The sequence below is a fragment of the Fundulus heteroclitus genome, chromosome 2 (assembly GCF_011125445.2).
Source record: "Fundulus heteroclitus isolate FHET01 chromosome 2, MU-UCD_Fhet_4.1, whole genome shotgun sequence".
Lineage (NCBI taxonomy): Eukaryota > Metazoa > Chordata > Actinopteri > Cyprinodontiformes > Fundulidae > Fundulus > Fundulus heteroclitus.
In genome coordinates, this window is record NC_046362.1 from 4,577,963 (window position 1) to 4,596,678 (window position 18,716).

An 18,716-nucleotide genomic window follows, 5' to 3' on the forward strand; every position below is an offset into this window, starting at 1 on the left:
CTTGTTGGCTGAGACAGATTCCCACTACTGCATATTAACCAGAACTGTCCCCTGTTTGTTGACACAGTAACTGATGTGCCTATATAAAGGGACTGCTAGAGGATTATAAAACATCACGTTTCCTTTCCAAGGAAAACAAGACGGAGCATACTGTCATCAAAAAGTTAATCCTAATCCTCCCCCTGTCATAGTTTCACCCAGCCTTGAGATGAGATTTCCTGCTGAACGCCAGCGGGACAATGTCATCGCAGTCACAGCGTTCATAGTTCAAGTCAACATGTACATTGACGATGCAGTAATTTATTTCTGTTATATTATGATTGGACTTATAAAGGGAGCAGATGTGGATCCAGACTTGTGTCATACAGAGTATATGAAAAATGGCCTCTCTGAAAAAGAAAAACACTAAGCACTTGAATTCTTCTATCATATGTTGTGTAAATCTCAGGTACAGTAGGCTATATATGTATGTACCCTTATGTCAAATTACAAATGTGCAGATTTCTTTAAAGAAATAATCTAGTTTTGAACTATGCAACAAAAATAAATAAAACTAGATACGAAAGTCATTGGCTAGATGAAACACAATTGGATTTTCTTTCCTTCATAGTTCCCGTTGTTTTCTGAGTTGTGTTTTCTTCATAAAACCAAGCATGAATGGAGGTCTAGTTTCCTCAGACACTTAATCTTTTGTTGTTCTGTTTTTCTCATTAACATGTGGTTTGAATTTTCAAGCTGTAAAACAAAAGGCATACAGGTAGTATAAGGAGATTACAATATGAGATTAGATTTGCTCAAATGTGGCATATAATCTTTGGTTCTGTTTCCTCCCTCTTTTGTATAACAATATAATAAGTTAAATTGTAGCAAAGATTAAACTTAAGTTCTTCAGTTCACATCCAATAACTGACACTACTTCTTGATCCATTTCAAATGGCTAGAAATAAGAAACGCTATATACTACATACAATATATTATTTGCCTTGAAAATATTCATACCCTTTGAATTTTCCAGATTTTGTCACATTATAACCACAATCTTCAAGGCCTTTGATTTTGTTTTTCTGATGGACCAAAACAAAGTGGTGCAGTGGAAAGAAAAGTATATTTGGTTTTCAGACTGAAGAAAAAAATATTGGAATGTGTGGTGTGCATTTGTGTTCATCCCACTTTGCTCTAATAACCCTAAACAAGAGTGCAACCAATTGACAATTATAAACCACCTAATTAGTAGGTCAGTGAAATCAGTATCTCATGTCTGTATGTAATCTCAGTTTAAATCTAGCTGTTTTGTGAATGTGTCAGAGGCTTGTTATATAAAGTTAGATAACAATCGGGATCAGGAAAACCTAGGAACACCAAAGACAGTCTGGTAGGGATGCAAGGCTGCTATGACTCAGCCGTCCTCCTAAACTGACGCGCTAGTCAATTGGAACATTAAACTGTGAAACAGCAGAAGCTTATGGTAACTTTGGAGGAGCTGCAGAGATCCACAGCTCAGGGGGGAGAATCTGTTAAGAGGACAACTAGCTCTGTCCTCTATAGATCTGGCCTTTATGGAAATGGGACAAAAGCAAATCCATTGTTGAAAGAAAGCCTTAAAAAGCCCCATTCAGAGTTTCCCATAAGTTCCACAGCAGCCTGAGAGAGGGGTGGAGGTTGTCTTCCAGCAAGATAACATCTTTAAACATACAGACAATACAATAGTTTAGATAAAATCCTGGGTTAGAGTGGCCCAGTCAAAGTCCAGATCTAAAGTTTACTGAAAATCTGTAGAACTTCTGTTCACAGAAGCTCTCTGTCCAATCTGCAATGAAGAATGGGTACATACAAATTTCACTCTCATTACTTTGTGTTGGCCCAGCACAGTTACATGTCACTAAAATACATTGAAGTTTGTAGTTGTAACGTTGCACAATGTGAAAAAAATGAAAGCGGTATAAATACTTTATAAATACTGTCAAGGCACTGTATTTATAGGCACTTGCCTCTGAGCTGTTGTAGATTCTGTCTTAAAAGTATCACTTCCACATGAAGCAGGTTTTGTGTGGTACTTTTTATAAGAATGACCTCCCCAAAGTCTCAGGTTCCTTAATTATTTTTTCCTGTTTCCCTAGCAGCACTAACGTTTGTCTTTTTAGCATTAAAAACAATATTCTACCCCAGATCACTGACAGACGGACAGTATTAACTTGAAAAGACACGTTTGGTACATACTGATCCGAGGAATCATTTTTGTTTAAAACACAGCAGGCAATTTCCCAGCTTCCCTCCAAAAAGCTCATGATGAGATTTCATCCCATTAGACTCTGTTTCCTGTTTTCCACTACAGTATATGCAGAGCTGCAAATACAGCAAAGCAAATTGTTTTCACATTGGATTAAACGAGCCATATCTCTAATGATGTATCATTAGCGAGAGTTATGTGTGACAGACTGCATGTTGTTGCCGTGGTGAATTGATTGATCTCAGCCAGCCTCTTTCTGTTCATCTGGTGGTAATAAATGTTGCAGCTTTACTGGGGGTGGGGTTTGGTGGAGGGAGAGGGTGGGTTCAAGGATGCCAGTGGAAGAAGTTTTTTTTTCTTCTAATCTGTTTTTTGTTTTGTGTTCTTCATTGGATTTTCTTGATTCATGCATGTTGTTCTTCGCCAGAGGAAATGCAGGCAATAACCCTTATTGTGCAATTTAGGTATGAACCCTATACACACTGTGTAGTTTCTAGGTTAGTGTCAGAGTATGTGATAAATGATAGAATTTAAAAGACCTCCAAGACCTTGTATTTATGCCACATCACTCATATTGTGTAATTTCCAAATGTAGCGGACCATTTTCAGTTTTATTGCTGCCCCTCTGCTTTACAACTAATTTATTTCTTTGTGAACATATATTTGCTTCAGTACTGGAAGGTAGCTGTACATCTGTAGTGTAGAGAAGAAAAACACTGCTACAGAACAAGACCTTGTTATCCATGCTTTGAGAAGATGGACTTAATTTTTCACAATTTTTAATTACAGTCAAACTAATTCAGTATTATTTCCCCATATCGTGATATAGTCCCATCATCTTGATAACGTCAAACTGTTATCGTCCTTTTTTTCCCCATTGGTATTTAAATGAGCAATAAGCAAAATTTCATTATCTTAGATAGAAAGAACTAATAAATAGTTGTTCTCCAATCTCTTGTTTACAAAGCCTGACCGGCCGCACATGAACGTACATGCATGTGAACAGCTGCCTCTCCCTGCCCATAAAATGCCATCGCCAGGCACAAAATGGCGGTGAGCCCATTGGATCAAAACGTTCTCTTGCTAACAGCGTTATAAAGTTATGGGTTACTTTACTAGACATGTTCCTCTGAAAGTTGATGCTGTTCTGCTGTGTATTTATCCTTTGCACATATGTGCATACAGGCCGATGGGTGAGAAGGGGAAGCGGAGTGCTAGAGCGAGGTAGATAATGACATGGCTTGATGCACACCTTGTTTTGGTCTACAGACAGTGCCCAAGCTACACCTAGTGATGACATATCACCTATTGCTCCTTTAAATGCCATTGGTATTGGTATTTACAATGGCATGTTAAAATAACACTCTGGCATTGCCTAACTATACGTTCAACAGGGTAGCATGCATAATTTGATTTAGATAGATTAGAGATAAAGCAAACTGCCGCAGGTTTTTGGGAAATGTAAAAAAGTCCACTACATGAGCGCCACAGATCTCAGTCATACTATATGTGCGCAACTGCTGCAGAATCGATGCAACTGTGACTCATACATCGCAGGAATGACCCAGTAATCCCATTACTTGATGTAATCCTGCGGTATCCTGTCTGCGCTGAGGAAAATTCACTTACCAGGCGCGCCGGATGCTTAGAACTAAAAGTGAAACTGGCGGCTTGACCTACTTTCTGATTAATTTATATGATAATTATCTGAGTACTTTGGGGTAGGGAGGTGATTGAGGGGCAATCCAGATTGTCAGTTGATCTCGTAAAAAATAAAATAAAACTTATACTGTGAAATCCAGGCAAAGTAACATAGTACTTCCCGGAAAACAGTGTGACAGCAGCTTTAAGGTGAAGCTATGGGGTGATATATATTTTCTATTTACTGGCCAATACTGATTTTGGCTTTACCCTTAGGTGTGAGTGTGCATGGTTGTCTGTCCTGTTTGTCTCTGTATTACCCTGTGATGAACTGGCAACCTGTGCGGGTTGTACCTGCTTCTCACCCAATGACTGCTGGAGATGGGCATCAGCTTGTATAAGTAGTTATAGACAATAGATGGATACTGATTTGGGGGCTGATCTGTCAATTCCAGTACTTTTTCTATGGATTATAAAACTATCCATCCTTTTTTCAACACGCTCATCACCTTTGGGGTCACAAAGGGTGCTGGTGTCTATATCCAGCTGTCAATGGGCAACACAGAGACACTCACACTTAAGGAGAATTTAGAGAGGCCAATTAACCTGACGCTAGAAAGACAAATAGTCTGCATGTTTCTTGATAGAGTTTATCATGTCAAATCCAACAGAAAGTGAAGGAATAACAAGATTATTCCTGTTTCTTTGCCAAAGTAAAAGTATATCCCCAAGTATTTCCCCAAACTTTATAGGATTTTTCTCAAACTAAAAAAAACTGCATCGGAGAACATGCTGTTGGTTGACAAATTTCACAACAGAAAATTGAGGGAGCTCTTAGTTTTGGTGCATTCAATGAACAGAATAAACAAAAACGACTTTGAGCCAGTGACATCTGCAAATTCCAAAATAAACCAATTGCTCTGTCACTCTTGAAAGACTCTTTATTTACCACTCTGGGATATGAAAAGAGAATAGGAAATAGGTTGCAGCTGACATGTCTCAGCTATCCATTCTACCACCTAGCCGTTGATTGTGTTAACGTGGCTCCTATAAGTGCATCTATGCAGACAGCATTAGGACCAAAGTCAATTTTCTTGGCAGCTAATTTAATTTTTGCACAAAGTAAGTGAGCTAGAGTGGCTGTGTTGTCTTTTTCTTATTTTTTTTTGACAAGCTTTTGCCGCCCCTACTTGCCTTTACTGTTTAAGCATAGAAATATGCTTCGATAAGATGCTTATGTCTTCAGTTGTCTAGGCTTTATGCTTGGGATTTTTGCCAGTTTATTCCTTGCAATGTTAAATATTGACTGCGAAATGAGACAGATGGATTCTCCAAGAGCATCAACAGCCCTTTCTAGTTAGTTATATTGAAAAGAGAGACCCACATCACCTAAACTCCGAATCCGGCACAGTCACAGCCAGGATCGGCATCTGGAACATCTGGACAACCACAGCAGCCTGATATTTTCTCTGCACGCCCTTTGTCATATGCACTAATCCTCATTATGAAACATGGGAAGTGAGGTCTCGCCAAATTCTCAACAGTGATGTGGGCTGAAGATTAAGATAAAATATCCCTCTCTCTGACAAAGCGGTGGACTAGTGTCATGCAAGGGCCTGCACTTCGCATTGATGAGATTATGCGGAGGAGAGGGCCATGAGGCCGGCATTCTGGAGAGCCTCGTTCCGCTAATGGCACCTCAACTTCAAAGTGCCGGTGAAAAAACGAGACAAGGACCACCATTCTCTGCATCAAAGACAGCAGGCTTCAAGTGGCACGCCTCCGGAGCTGTGACTTGTCTCACAATGACGGACGAGGGTCCTCGCAGAGGGGTATGTCTGATTGGACGTTAGCTGACGTGAGAATAAAGGTGATTGAATTGGCATCAGCTTTCCCCCATCCCAGGAAAATTTGGGGGGGGGGGCAGTATGAGCATTCTGCTTTGGGGTAGGTGTGTTTTTAATATTATGACATGAGTATCAGCATGTTGGGTGAAGAAGTTAAAGCATTTTTCTCACCGACGTCCGGCTGTAGATGGATGTGTTTGACATGTGCCGTGTTTGCAGGCCGTGAATGTTTTTTGGAGCTTTTTTTTTTTTTTTAGAGGAACTGCTGTTTGTTTTACATGGTTATAATTTAGCAAAGATGTTTTCTCCTCTCCTTCCTTGTTGAAGTAAGAGAGCTCTCAGCAAGGCAAGGTTATCTAAGTGTGCTGCGTGCGCAGTAGACTGCAACAAAACGTCACAAACTATCCAATTTAGCTGCGTGGCAGGAACAGGGCTGATATTTTATCCAGACGACTCCAATTTCACAGTCACAGCGAGAATGAGACAGATTGATGTTTTGCAGTTGTTAGTCCTTTTTATAAGAATACCCTCCGACTCACAAAAACAAAGTTGTCAGACTATGAAGAAATAGCTTGTGTAATTGAAGTTATACACTGGCGACCGCCCTCACAGGCACGTTCCAAACATGTCACCGCATTTATCGTTTAAGAGTCTGAGACAGTCTTTAAAAATCTGGAATCTTTTATCAGTGAAATAAAGTTTTAGGGGTGGCACACATGTTCCACTTTCCATCATTGCTTCTGCATTCTATGACCTTAGGGATAATAATTTGAATTTCCTAAGCATTAATGGCTTACTTAATTGAACTTATGTACTTCCTGACATAAAATCCATCAATGAAAGCAACTTTTTGTAAATATCTGACACAGTTATTTCACTGTTGTTTGTTTGGCCTCTTCCTTCTTGGATTAGGCTTTCAAGCTGGACCTCTGCCTGAGGTTCAGACGGCAGACGCAGAATTAAAACTCAACAAAACCAGATAAAGCTACCACGGATTACAACCTCTCTATCTTTAAATAACTATCTTTAAATATCAGGTAATCCACTTTAGAGTTATCAAAATTGTGTTATAGATATACATATAAAGAATTGAGTTTCTTAATAAGAAGATTTTGTGCTCAAATCTGCAGGACAACTTTTAGCTGTTAATGAAAACTGTTGGTAAAAAGTTGGAAGTTGTAGAAGCCCTGATTTTATGTTTTTTGTTGTTGTTTAAAACATTTTCTTTACTGTTAAAAATAAGGAAAAGAAGTAGGTTAAAGCAGTTGCAGAAGTTGAGTGTCTTTGCAGTGTTACGGCTCTGAAGCCCCATCAGGAGGAACTTTTATTGCTTCTTTTTGTGCTCAGTGCCATTCATGTCGGAAATGTATATTTTCCTTCACATGTTGTGCTTTGCATTGAATGTTAGTAATGTATGCCATGTTTCCCTGAGCACCACAGCCCCGATGTCCTTGGCTGCAGGCCATGGCAAGCGAAGTTGCCCTTTGATCAGCCCTAATATCTAACAGACATTAACGTTATCTGTTGGCTTAATGTGGCTTTTACATGTTGTGCAAAAACAGCGATCCATGACAGATTAGCTCCAGTCATGGTCGGAGGTTTACTTACGATCCTCACAGACGTGAACGTCAGCCGACTTAATGGCTTATAATGGTTTATTAGATTTGTTCTATTTCAGCGTGACATGACTACAGAACAGCCAACTGCAATGATAAAAATGAGTTGGGTTAATACATTTGATTTAATTGTGGGTTTTCTAGTGCTCACATGGTTAAAGTATTAATTTCAGGCTAAAATAGATACATAAATGCAACCTAATGATCGGTCAAATGTCCCTCTTATGTACACATTATGTTGTCATCAACAAACACAGGGGCTTATTCTGGCATGGTGTTTGAACACTTATCGCTTCATAATTAGAGCTCATTTTATTTTTTTGTGACCTTGCATGGACCGGGGCTTTAAGAGTCCAAACATGTTCAAAAGGGTTGAAATGATTGCATTCCCAGCTTCTATGTTTGTTTGGTTTTACGTTTGAACCAGTCAGCTGTTGATTTCAGGTGAAGCTGAATGCAATATCAGCACAACTGGCAGCAAAACTCCCCAAAGGCATGATGCTGCCACCGCCCAGCTTGAAAGATGACAGTGTTCATAGGTTTGAAAGCCCCTCTTTAAATTCTCCTAACATCCAATAATACTGGTTCTACAGATTTGTAAAGGGTCAATCTTGTGCAAGTAATGTCAGTTGTGTTGTTATTATCATGACCAAAAATGTGAACTTATTCTAAGCGTAGCTAAATGAGGTTTAAAAAGGTGTCTGCTTAGATGCATCTCATTTTGTGTTTATTCAGCCCTCATTGGTCAAGATAATTGCCATAGATGGAAGGCTGGTATGTTACTATTGACGTACTTTACCTCGCCAAGTTTATCTTGGAGACATTGAACTGTCATTTTGTCAATAACTGTGAAATCAGACTCTGGAGCAACCAGATCAACATACAAAATGAAGATTTACATAGAACCTAATAACACTAGCATCACAGCTTAAATCAGAAGGATCAACAGCATACCTCAATTCTGGTGTTTTTCCGAGTAGGTTTCAAACATCATTATGAGGATTTATTGTGCTTTCCTCACATTCAAGTGTTCAGGTGCAATGGATAGACCAAACAGGTTTTTATTTTCAATTACCATAAAATACTAAAGTGGTTGTATATGTATTGACCAAAAGGAAAAGGTTCATGAAAATAGGATAAAAACATTTTAATTTAATTCAATTTAATTGAAGAGCTTAGAGAAAATACAGTCAGATCTTGTATGCAGCGGATAAAAGCAAGTCCTATTTGTTATTTTGGTGGAACAATTGAGAAGCAATAACTCCCAAGAAGTTTAAAGTACAACAAAAGAGGTGTGGCTAAATTATCAAGAGATCAGCATTGCACCAAGGTGTTGTGCTTTATAGTTTAAAGCAATGACTAATCTACGTAGATATCATAGATATGACATACTGTGCACAGCTACCAAGGAAGTACATCTGAACTCTAATTGAAAAAGAACTACAGCTGGCGTGTTGAGACACTCTCTCACTGTGACATGTCCAGTGTAATGCTTTTTAAATTAAATACGAAGTCACAACTCCGTTAACGCCTTCTTCTGTCCATGCAGCATAAAACCTAGGGCTGGGCAATATATCGGGATTTTAAAAATATCGAAATATTTAAAAGAGATATAATCATCATTAATTGTTTATATCAAGATGGTCTATGTTGCATTAGAATTATACTTTTATGTATTCCAGTAGGTTATTTTTTTTATCTGTTTCTCATATTTATCTACAGCTGTTGAAAAAAGGCATTTGGAATAAAGCCTTGATTCAGAGATGCCTTTTAATAAATAACTTGTGAAAAAAACAGATATCCAGATAAATATCGTATATATCAGCATTCAGCATAAAAATATTGAGATATTATTGTTGGTTAATGTCACCCAGCCCTAGTAAACTCACCTACAGAATCTGACTTCTGCAATAAATTCCTGCAGACATGCTGAACAAACACTAAACAATGCTCAGTGAGCTATTTGCAACTTTGACCAACTTCTCTGTTGCCACGGTTACTGTTAATTATAGACTTTACTACAAAAATGTTAGAAAAGTGCCCGAAGAACAAGCCGACGTTTTGGGAGCACAGCCACCATAGCTGCCTTTGATTAGCAGCCTGTCCTAATTTTCAGTGTTTGCGTTGGACTGCAACCGTGCCCAATGAGGCACAGTCCACCGATTTACTGAAACAAAGCTGACCAAGTTGAAGGAAATCTGCCGTTATCAGAATTTCTGCTGTTCTGTAGATAGAGAAATCAAGTGGACTTCAGCTTTTGGATAGTAAAGACAGAGTAGAAGTCCATTTGTATGTGAATCGTCTTGGTCTCAGCACTGGAGGGGTGACTATCTCACTCCTGGCTATGGGGAAGGATCATCGGCTTTTCAGACGCTGAACCGCATCAGTTAGTTGGAGAGTTGAAGTAAAGGATGAAAATAGAGCTGAGTGTAAGCGGTAAAAGTCTGATCTGGCTTCTTTTTGGGCTGGAGGTTTCTTTAAACTGAAGCCTCATTTTTGTATGCACAGCAAGAAGAATCTTTCGACCACTGTGGGCCGTGGATTGTTCATATCAAACAGCCCAATAATTATTATCACACTTATATCTGACCAAGTGAACACTATTCAATCATTTTAGGTAATTTCAGAAAAAAACGAAGCGAACCCACTTCAGATGTCTTACTCTGACACGCTTAAGTTAGCTGCCTCATTATTTGAAAAATAAAACCACTTCCTGCTTTGTTCATTGGTCAACATTCTCTCTCATTTGCTGACAAGACTGTGTCTCAATCATTGCATTGTATTTTATAGCATACTCCAAAACATGTTCACTGTTCTGACTTGATATAAGGCTTTAAATTTAAATGTAAATTTTACTAGAATATGTTTTCCTAGTAAACTTGCAGTTGAGCCAAGGTGACCTCTGGACAAGGTGAAGCACACACTTCAAAACCCAGCTATATTGTGCTGTACTTCCTGGGGGATAATATAAATACATGGATTAGCACATGATAAAGTAAAGATGTTTTAAATGAACGGCCATTCATGGCGTTTATTTTAATGAAGTATCACACTGGTACTGCTTTTTAACAAATGCCTATTCCTAAATGACTCAGATCCATATCAGGGACAGGAAAGCTCTGATCCAGACATCCTTGGCTCTGGTGGTTGGCCTGTTATTGAAACACTGCAGGGCAAATCCAAGCATGTTAATACTCTTGAAGGGGAGAAATGTAATGACAAATTGTTAAATCCAGTCAAGAGCCTGTCAGCAACTCGTTGACAGGGATAGACTTTGTAAATCCCTGAGGCCTCAAAGCAAAGGAACAATTAATTATACTAAATCCAAATCTGGGATTCCTGCCAGAGAATAATTTATCCGCTACAGAGTTTCTCCCCCATTAATTATACAATCAGACTTTATTGGCTCAGACAATCTTACATCTTCTGTTTTCAACATGATACAGAAAAGCGTCGACCTATGCACTTTTGAGACTCCCATAAAGAGGATAATCATAACATTTTCTTTCCTTCTGTTTCAGCTGACTGTCAGTGGTGTCACATGTTTTGCAAATAGATATTTTCTGGAAACTGCAAGCCTGCACTAATGGCTCAACATCATCTGAGCAGCACCGATGTCAACACTAATCTGCCGTTCTGTTCCCCTCGGCCGATCGGCACGCCAGATTTCACGAAACATGTGTCTCTGACAGCCCCTTCATAACTTGTCAGCACCAGAAGGTCTACGGAGAGCAGAACCTCGGGCTTGTAGTCAGAACGTGCACGTCGTATAACTTTTTTTTTAAGTCAGCTGCGTTCGTGCGCTGTGAATCTGTCACTTAAAAAGCTGAAAAAATGCCACCAGATACTGCCACCGCTCACCTTTCATGTCGGATCCTGCTGCGAGAGCAGGTGATTTCACGCGGCTTTATTTGCGCTCACAAAAAAGCCGCGGGGATCACCATTAGCTTTATAAGAGTAATAGGAGGGATTGTCGGCTAACAACTCCCTTAAGCAGTGCTCTCAGCAGCAGGCGCTCAGAGGGACTGATCTTTTGACTTAGATTTCTAGAGAAGACTGAAACAAACAGCGTTGATGTTTTGTAGATGCTTTCCCCTTCTCTGTGAATGGGTGAGCCTAGCTCATTTGTACAATTGGCACACAGGGTACGGTGCTTTGAAGAACAAATTACTTCTGTTGCTGCTTTTTTTTTGGTCACTTTTATGTGTTTTATATCATAAAACAAGCTTTAATTGTGTTCAGAGAAAACATGAGTAAAAATAAAATGCTGTTTTCAAACTACTAATTCATTTATTACAGAAATAAAGCAATCCAGACCGCATAGGCCCAAGCTAAAAAAAAAACAAAAAAAAAAACTGTGTGCTTGGTTCCAGCTCTGTCCTGTTAGTCTACAGAGTATTGTCTTTAAGTCTAGGGAATAATCAAAATCTTGTTTAGCAGATGTGAGATGGCTCTTCTTTCCTTATCTTTGGTCAGCGTGGGCTTTGTTTTTTTGTTGTTTTTTTTACGTGGAACTCTTCCATGGATCCCTTGTGTTAAATCTAATCTTGAAAGTTGATATTAACCGAGACAACGACGGGCTACTGTGCTTTAGATGTTCCCCAGGGTTGTGTGTGAACTCATGAATGACTGTGAGTCACTCTCCTGGGAGGCCTCATCATGGTTCCATGTGTTCTCCATTTTGGGATGATGGCTCACACTGGGGCTCGCTGAGAAATTGCTTTGGAATTCCGTCCCTAACTAAATATCAATGAATGTTTCTCTGCTGGTCACGAATTTCTTTAGATCGGGGCATTATGTAGTGATTTTAAGATATTTTAGCCTACTTGTGCATACTTGTGAAGGACTGGATTTAGTGTGAAGCCCTTTGAAGTCCTCTGGATTTGATAAAACACTTTATGAATACATGCCATTTACTTTAAGTTGTCACACAGGTCCTGTTTAAGGGATTTCTTGGTTTGAAAAGTCTGACAGGAATCAAGCCTGGGTGTGGCATGTGAAAATAAACTCAAATTTCCAATAATGTTGTTTATCACAGTTAATTCATGATTTAACAATGGGGTCAACTACACTTTTGCATAATCCCCAGCTGTTTTAAATAGCATTTTTTCTAAATAATTTCTAAACAGATTTTATTAATTTAGGTTACAGTTACCGTAATATAAAAACCTGAAATATTTAAATGTGATTTTTTTAAAAAAAGCAAAGGCCCCAAATAAATCACAGCACTTTGTTTCTTGAAAGAAATCATCATTTGCAAACAAAATATAATTATGCATAAGATAGATGTTTACCAACATAAATCGTCTGAAATATTTTTAGCTGTTTAGGGTGAGCGTCATTCCATCGCCAGTATGAGGTTTATTTTACATGAGCGCATTGAAAGCTGAACTTTGCATTAGAAATTATTCTTTGAATGACCCAACACTGATAGAAAATCTTACATTATATCCTCATTCCAATCCATCGTGTCTGTGGCAGTCATTCTTGGTGCTTTTTCTAAAACGCTAGGAGTTATGGTTTTGCATAATATTCCCCCAAAAGTGGCAAATAACTTTTGATTTGGTATTTTAAAATGATGTACTCCTCAAAGAGTCAGTCAGGGAGCAGGGTGCATATGTCACAGAGATGGACAACTAGCAGCGATAACACTACAGGTTGCACATGTCTCTACTCCAACACCCGATTCAGCTCATTCAATTGTCGGCTCATGTTTTTACTAACCTCTATGGGCCCCTGCTTGGGATGCAGTTGTTTTCAGCAGGTGTGTTTAAGGAGGGAAGCATCTAAACCATGTAGGACAGCTTAAAGATTTGGTCATTCTGTCATAGCTGAAGATTCAGTATTAATGCAGATATTTGTGTATAAAATCTACTTTCTCCAAAGGCACAATTTCAGGATACAAGTCAGTAATGTGTCACTGAGGAAATACTATGTGTTCAAGAGAATATACGGTTAGAATGGCACATATTGTCTGCCACAACAGCCATAAATAACAGTGGTTAAATTCAATCACTGTATTTCTTCAATGCGTCATAACGAAGAGCCAAAGGGTCTCATTTATAAAGCTTGCATACACAAATAGCGGAGATCTTGTGTCACTCTCCACGCAAAGGCAGCGATCTATGAAGAAAAACTGAATGCGCGGTCCCTCACGGCAGCTCTGCCACATGCGTACGCCTGGTTTGGAAACAGGGACAACTGGTGATGCAGATGGTAAAGTGGTGAATTGCATGATTCCTCTAAGATGTTCTATTTCACTCCATATCAGACTTTAATCATAGATTGACTTTATCGTAAGCATTCAAAGCTGCACTGGTGACACATAACTATACATTAGGACTTTGTAATTAATAAAAAACGGCCATAAACCAACTTAAATCTTAAATCAACATTTAATCAGTTTTCTACCATCTCATTCCTCTCTCTGATGATCTCCAGGGTGACGTGTACCGCAGATTAACACGTAAATTGTAACAATGTGAGCTAATCACACTGACTGCGGTAAACATGTAAACACTGTGATGACACCCGTGCGTAATGCTGCGGTGGATGCATCGACACTACTGGACAACCTTGCAAAAGAGAATTAGGAGGGAATGTGTTTTCAGTGATCACCAAGATTTCCTGGAGGAACACGGAGCACGTGTTGAAATGTCATCCGGCACTTAAAATAGTTACAAGAATACATTTTTACCAAGTTCTTTTAATGTGGACAACATCTGTGCTTTTACCTCTGATTTACACATTTAATGAAGGCATTTCTCTGACTTTTTTCACAGTTCTCTTTTCTCCATGGTCACCATTGGTAAACGTGAAACAACATTGATCAGCTGACTCATTTAAGTATATTACCGTTCATGAGGTGCTTTGCATCGACCATTTATGGTTGAATCAGGGTGTGTAGAGGGCAGAACATGAGGTGAAACCTGGTACGCAAACGTTTAGGTACAGCTGTGATCTATAAAGGGAAATGGCTGATGTGCACGTGCATGGTTTTACAAAAAGATATTTTTGGGGGAGTACACCATTTTCGGCTTTGGGCCGAACACAAACTATTAGTATAGATCCTACCCGATGTTTTAGAACTGAGTCCTGTTTCTTTGTTGTCTGGATTTTATTTAATTTTTTTTCACTCATGATATCAAATTCTGACTCTCTCGTTTGGTAATCTTATGCCTTAAATAATTGTTGCATATTTAGTCAATTTGGCCTGTCTCTTTGAAAGTCAAACTCTTTAAACAGCCAACACCGGTCTCTACATGCAACCAAATTGGGTCATTCCTTGTGGCTGCTTAACTTGGTTCTTAAAAAAAAAAGAATTCACCGGAAAGTGTAAAAATGACTTCAGTTTCCCACCCATAATACCCATTTCCATCCATCTCTGTCTGTTGTTTCAAATGGATAAGCTGAAGCTGAGGTAAATGTAATTATATCCCATCTGATTTTACGCAATGCTTTTCCTTCAGCCTTTCCTGCTATTGATAGACCATTGTTCCGTTCACTTCCTGTTTTTGTTGAGGTTGAGTGACGTACAGAAAGAGCTGGAAGTCTGGGAGTGCAGTTTGTGTAAAATATTCTAAAGCTTTTGTTCTCAGTAACAGACTTAACTTGCGAGACAAAAAAAGACAGCATGATCTGAAAATCCTTAAGCAAATAAACGGCAGTGATAAATACCATTGCGCCGGCTGAAGCCTGATTTTGTGGATCAGCAAACAATGATCTCTTAACTCCACTCTCTTTAGAGCACATTAAAGCCTTTATTTGCCAAGCAGCCGGTTGGCATTCAAGGTTGCTGAACTAATTCAGGCAGCGCAGGGACTGGCCCTGATCTATATTGAGAGGACAAGTGCAGGTCTATTGCATAATGTTGTCGGATTGGCACAGACATCAAAAAGCGGTCAGCCAAGCGAATGGCAACTTCCAGCTAGTAAGCCTTTAAGTACCTACCTGTTGGGAGACTATGTTTACATTAACTGGCCCCGCTAAACGGTATTGTGTCGCTCCCTTGAAAACCTTCAAAGATATTCAAAGTGTTTCCTTCCTCACAACAAAGGGAAGTTCTAAAAACGTAGCTCTTAAGTATACTGTTTAAATATATCCTTTCTATCAGCAGTCTTTTGTCGCTCCGTTTCCCGTGCATTGTCATTCTGCACGTCAGCAGATATCCCCATAGCAGTGACCTCACCATGAGAAGGTTAATAATTATTCAAGAGTCCATAGGATGGCTTTAGGCAGGTTTGGAATTTGGAAGTTTTTCTAAATTCTAAATTATAATTGACCCTGCTTTGAGTAGTTACCTTTATAGTTTTGAATGGCAAATATTGTTGTCTAAAAACACCAAAACTTTTCCATTTGAATCAAACCTGTACTGAATAGTATTTCTCTCCTTATTTCCAAATGAGTTTTTGTTTTTTATTTATGTTGTCACAAGTTTTGTTAAAGCTTGCACTTGTCATTTTTCTGGTCTTATCCCAATACTGACGCAAGGAGATGGTAAAACCGAGTGATTACGAAGATGATATTTGAAATCTCTCTGACCCTGGTTACAGAGAGATGAAGCTTTTGGAGCTGATCCGATGCCTTCTATGTTTTTTCGGTCAAGAAAGTAGTGACAAAGTTTCAAAAGAAAACTGATGTTGTGTAGATCAGGACTACGAGGTCACGTTTTTTTTTATATAGCCACTACCTGACCAGCAACTAATGGTAAATTAAGGATTATAATCAAAAGGATTCTGTTTGTTAAGTACACATGTGCACCGTCTGCATGCTTGTTGCCTGTATTTGAACATTTTACAATTGCTGTTCATCAGCTGAGACAGCCGGTTCAAAACTGCGTCTGAAATTATAATTATTATAATAGAAAAATTAAACATATAAAACCGCCGATGTGAGACAAGTCTGAATGTCAATAAACCCTGTTTTTGCCCCTGAACTACGCAAACTCATGACTGCAGATGTCGCTTTTAATTTAAAGATGCACAGATCAAAGGTCTGTGACCAGTTTCAAACTTCTGGTTCTAGTAAAGCTCTGACCGTCCAATACTTATTTGTGCCTGTTACAGTTTGTCATAAAGAACTATAACACAAGCACATGACAGAACAGCGATCCAAATGATTTCTATTGGGGGTTCCTTCTATAAGCAGTCATCAATGATTTCCATTATATGCAGAGAAAACTTCACAAACGTTGTTATTTTAGAATAAAAAATAATTTTTTATAGAGATGACATTTTAAACTGTCCTTAGCCATTTAAATTTGCGATTAGCACATTTAGTGAAGCCAGCATTAGCGAACAGCAGTCTACATGTATATTCCTTACCGATTGTAGAAGCTCAAGTTAACGTCTAGACTGCAAACATCATGTTCCCCAACAGAGTGATGTTGAAAAGATCCCCACTGATTCTTGTCTCTCTTGACTTTTACAGAGTTGGATACATGTCTGTGTCCATTTCCTGCTCTTCATGACGCTTGGGGTACATTCAGCTACACTTGATGTTGGAAGAGTGACCAATGATATTGACAAACATCTTCTTGCTTTGGTAAGTTTTGAAAACCTAATATTTTTGGCAATTTGTTTTACAAAAACTTATGATCAGTTAACTAGCCAAAAACTGTGTTTGAAAAAAGTACAAATTAAGCAAGAAGTTACGATCATGATTCTGTTGATAAAAGGGAGAATAATGGTCTTATTTGGCGCCGAGGACACGTTTGCATTTCACAAAACAAATGTAAAAGGTTTAATTCATTATAACATAACACCACACAGTTCTTTGCTATGTTACAGCTTAGGCTCAGATTGGCTAAATGTATTTCCAGACCTTGTTGTTATCTTTTTTTTTTTTTATGGAAACAGACAAGGATTCAATGTTCGACTTAAAATTGTGAATTTTTTTTAAAAGAAAAATAAATACAGTGAGTGAAATGATCACTATGAAAATAAATTTAAAGTTAACTAAAATTGTAGATCAGATTTTAGATTTTTACTTTAACTTTACTGTAAATGTTGTTTACTTGTTGTATTCCATATATAAACCCAGACGCACACAATCTAAAAGGGTTTATCAGTGACTCATTACATAACACTCTGTTAGACATTCAACCAGCAAAGCCATTTTGTTGACTGGTTAACCAATTCTACAAAGAGGTTGGTTTCCACATGAAACTTTTTCATGTTCACCTTGTATTCTAAAAAATAAAATAAAATTGATTAGGTAAGTACACTGTTACATACTTCAGAGGTTTTAAATCAAATATAACAAAATAAATTGTCCTAGAAGTCTGGCTAGGGCTTGAAAATAAATGTCTTATGAATATATTATTCATTTCTGAGTTCTTAAAAATCATTTGTTATAAAGTAGGGCTGAACGATAATTCAATAACAATATATATCGATCGATAAACGTATATGCATGATAGAAAAAATGGTCAATAAAAACTTCAATAGAATTTAGCCATTTAGGTTAATATTACAGTCATTACATCCTTCCAACCAATCAGAAATGCAGACCAGGAATGCTGTCACCAAGCCCCGCCACTTCAAAGAGTTCAGAGAGCACGTGTTTTTTTCTTTTTTGGTAAAAAGTTGGTTGAATAAAGGGTTGAGTTTGAATTCAGTGTTTGTGTGTTCTGTATATAGGTTGGTAAGCAACAGCATAAAATGGCCAGGGCTGCACTTAAATATATATGTTTTGAATTTGTTGATAATAATCGATATCGATCAATATGATTTCTATTTTATTGGAATGCTTTTTTTTTCTATATCGTCCAGCCCTATTATAAAGTTTGTTTTTATACAAAAGGTCAATATATTTCAATCAGTTCCTTAATTCATTAATTAGTTTTTCATTCCATTCACCCATCCAACTAACCTTATAGTGTGTTTTTTACAGATTTCATATTTATAGCCTATTCTGAAAGCAGTGTTATTCATTACCACCCATCTCTCTGGGTATTTACATTTTTTCTTATATAATTTGTCATGTTGATTTGTGCCTATAAGACCAAACACATTTTAACCTGAAACAAATTGTAATTTTCCAATAAAATAAATTAGGTATAATTAAATGTTTTCTGTACACGAAATCAGACTATACCTTTCCTGTTTTAGGTCAGTTAAGATTGCCAACATTGTTTCTATTGACTGACTGTCACAATAATAAAGAATGGAAGTTTAAATATAGTTCCTTTGTATTTGGTTAAATTGTTATTTTTTATGTATTACTTGCCTCAAACATTTCAGACCTCTGCCCATAAGCTTTCACGTTAGTTTGCTCAAATCCGACCCTATAGCTCCTCACAGAAGCGGTATAATTGAGTCCAGTTGGTAGGCTGCTCTGCTGGCCACTGCAAAGCATTTACTTTACTGTCCTTAAGCCACTTTG

General features: G+C 38.1%; 1 protein-coding gene across 2 annotated transcripts in view; it reads left to right on the forward strand.

The window, feature by feature from the left end:
* kitlga (kit ligand a) overlaps positions 1 to 18,716 on the forward strand; it is a 43,255-nt gene that overhangs the window by 12,422 nt on the left and 12,117 nt on the right. For both annotated transcript variants that reach the window (XM_021317042.2, XM_021317043.2), the window contains exon 2: positions 16,761 to 16,874. In XM_021317042.2, coding sequence (XP_021172717.2) covers positions 16,761 to 16,874 — 114 coding nt within the window. The remainder of the gene's footprint in view (positions 1 to 16,760; positions 16,875 to 18,716) is intronic.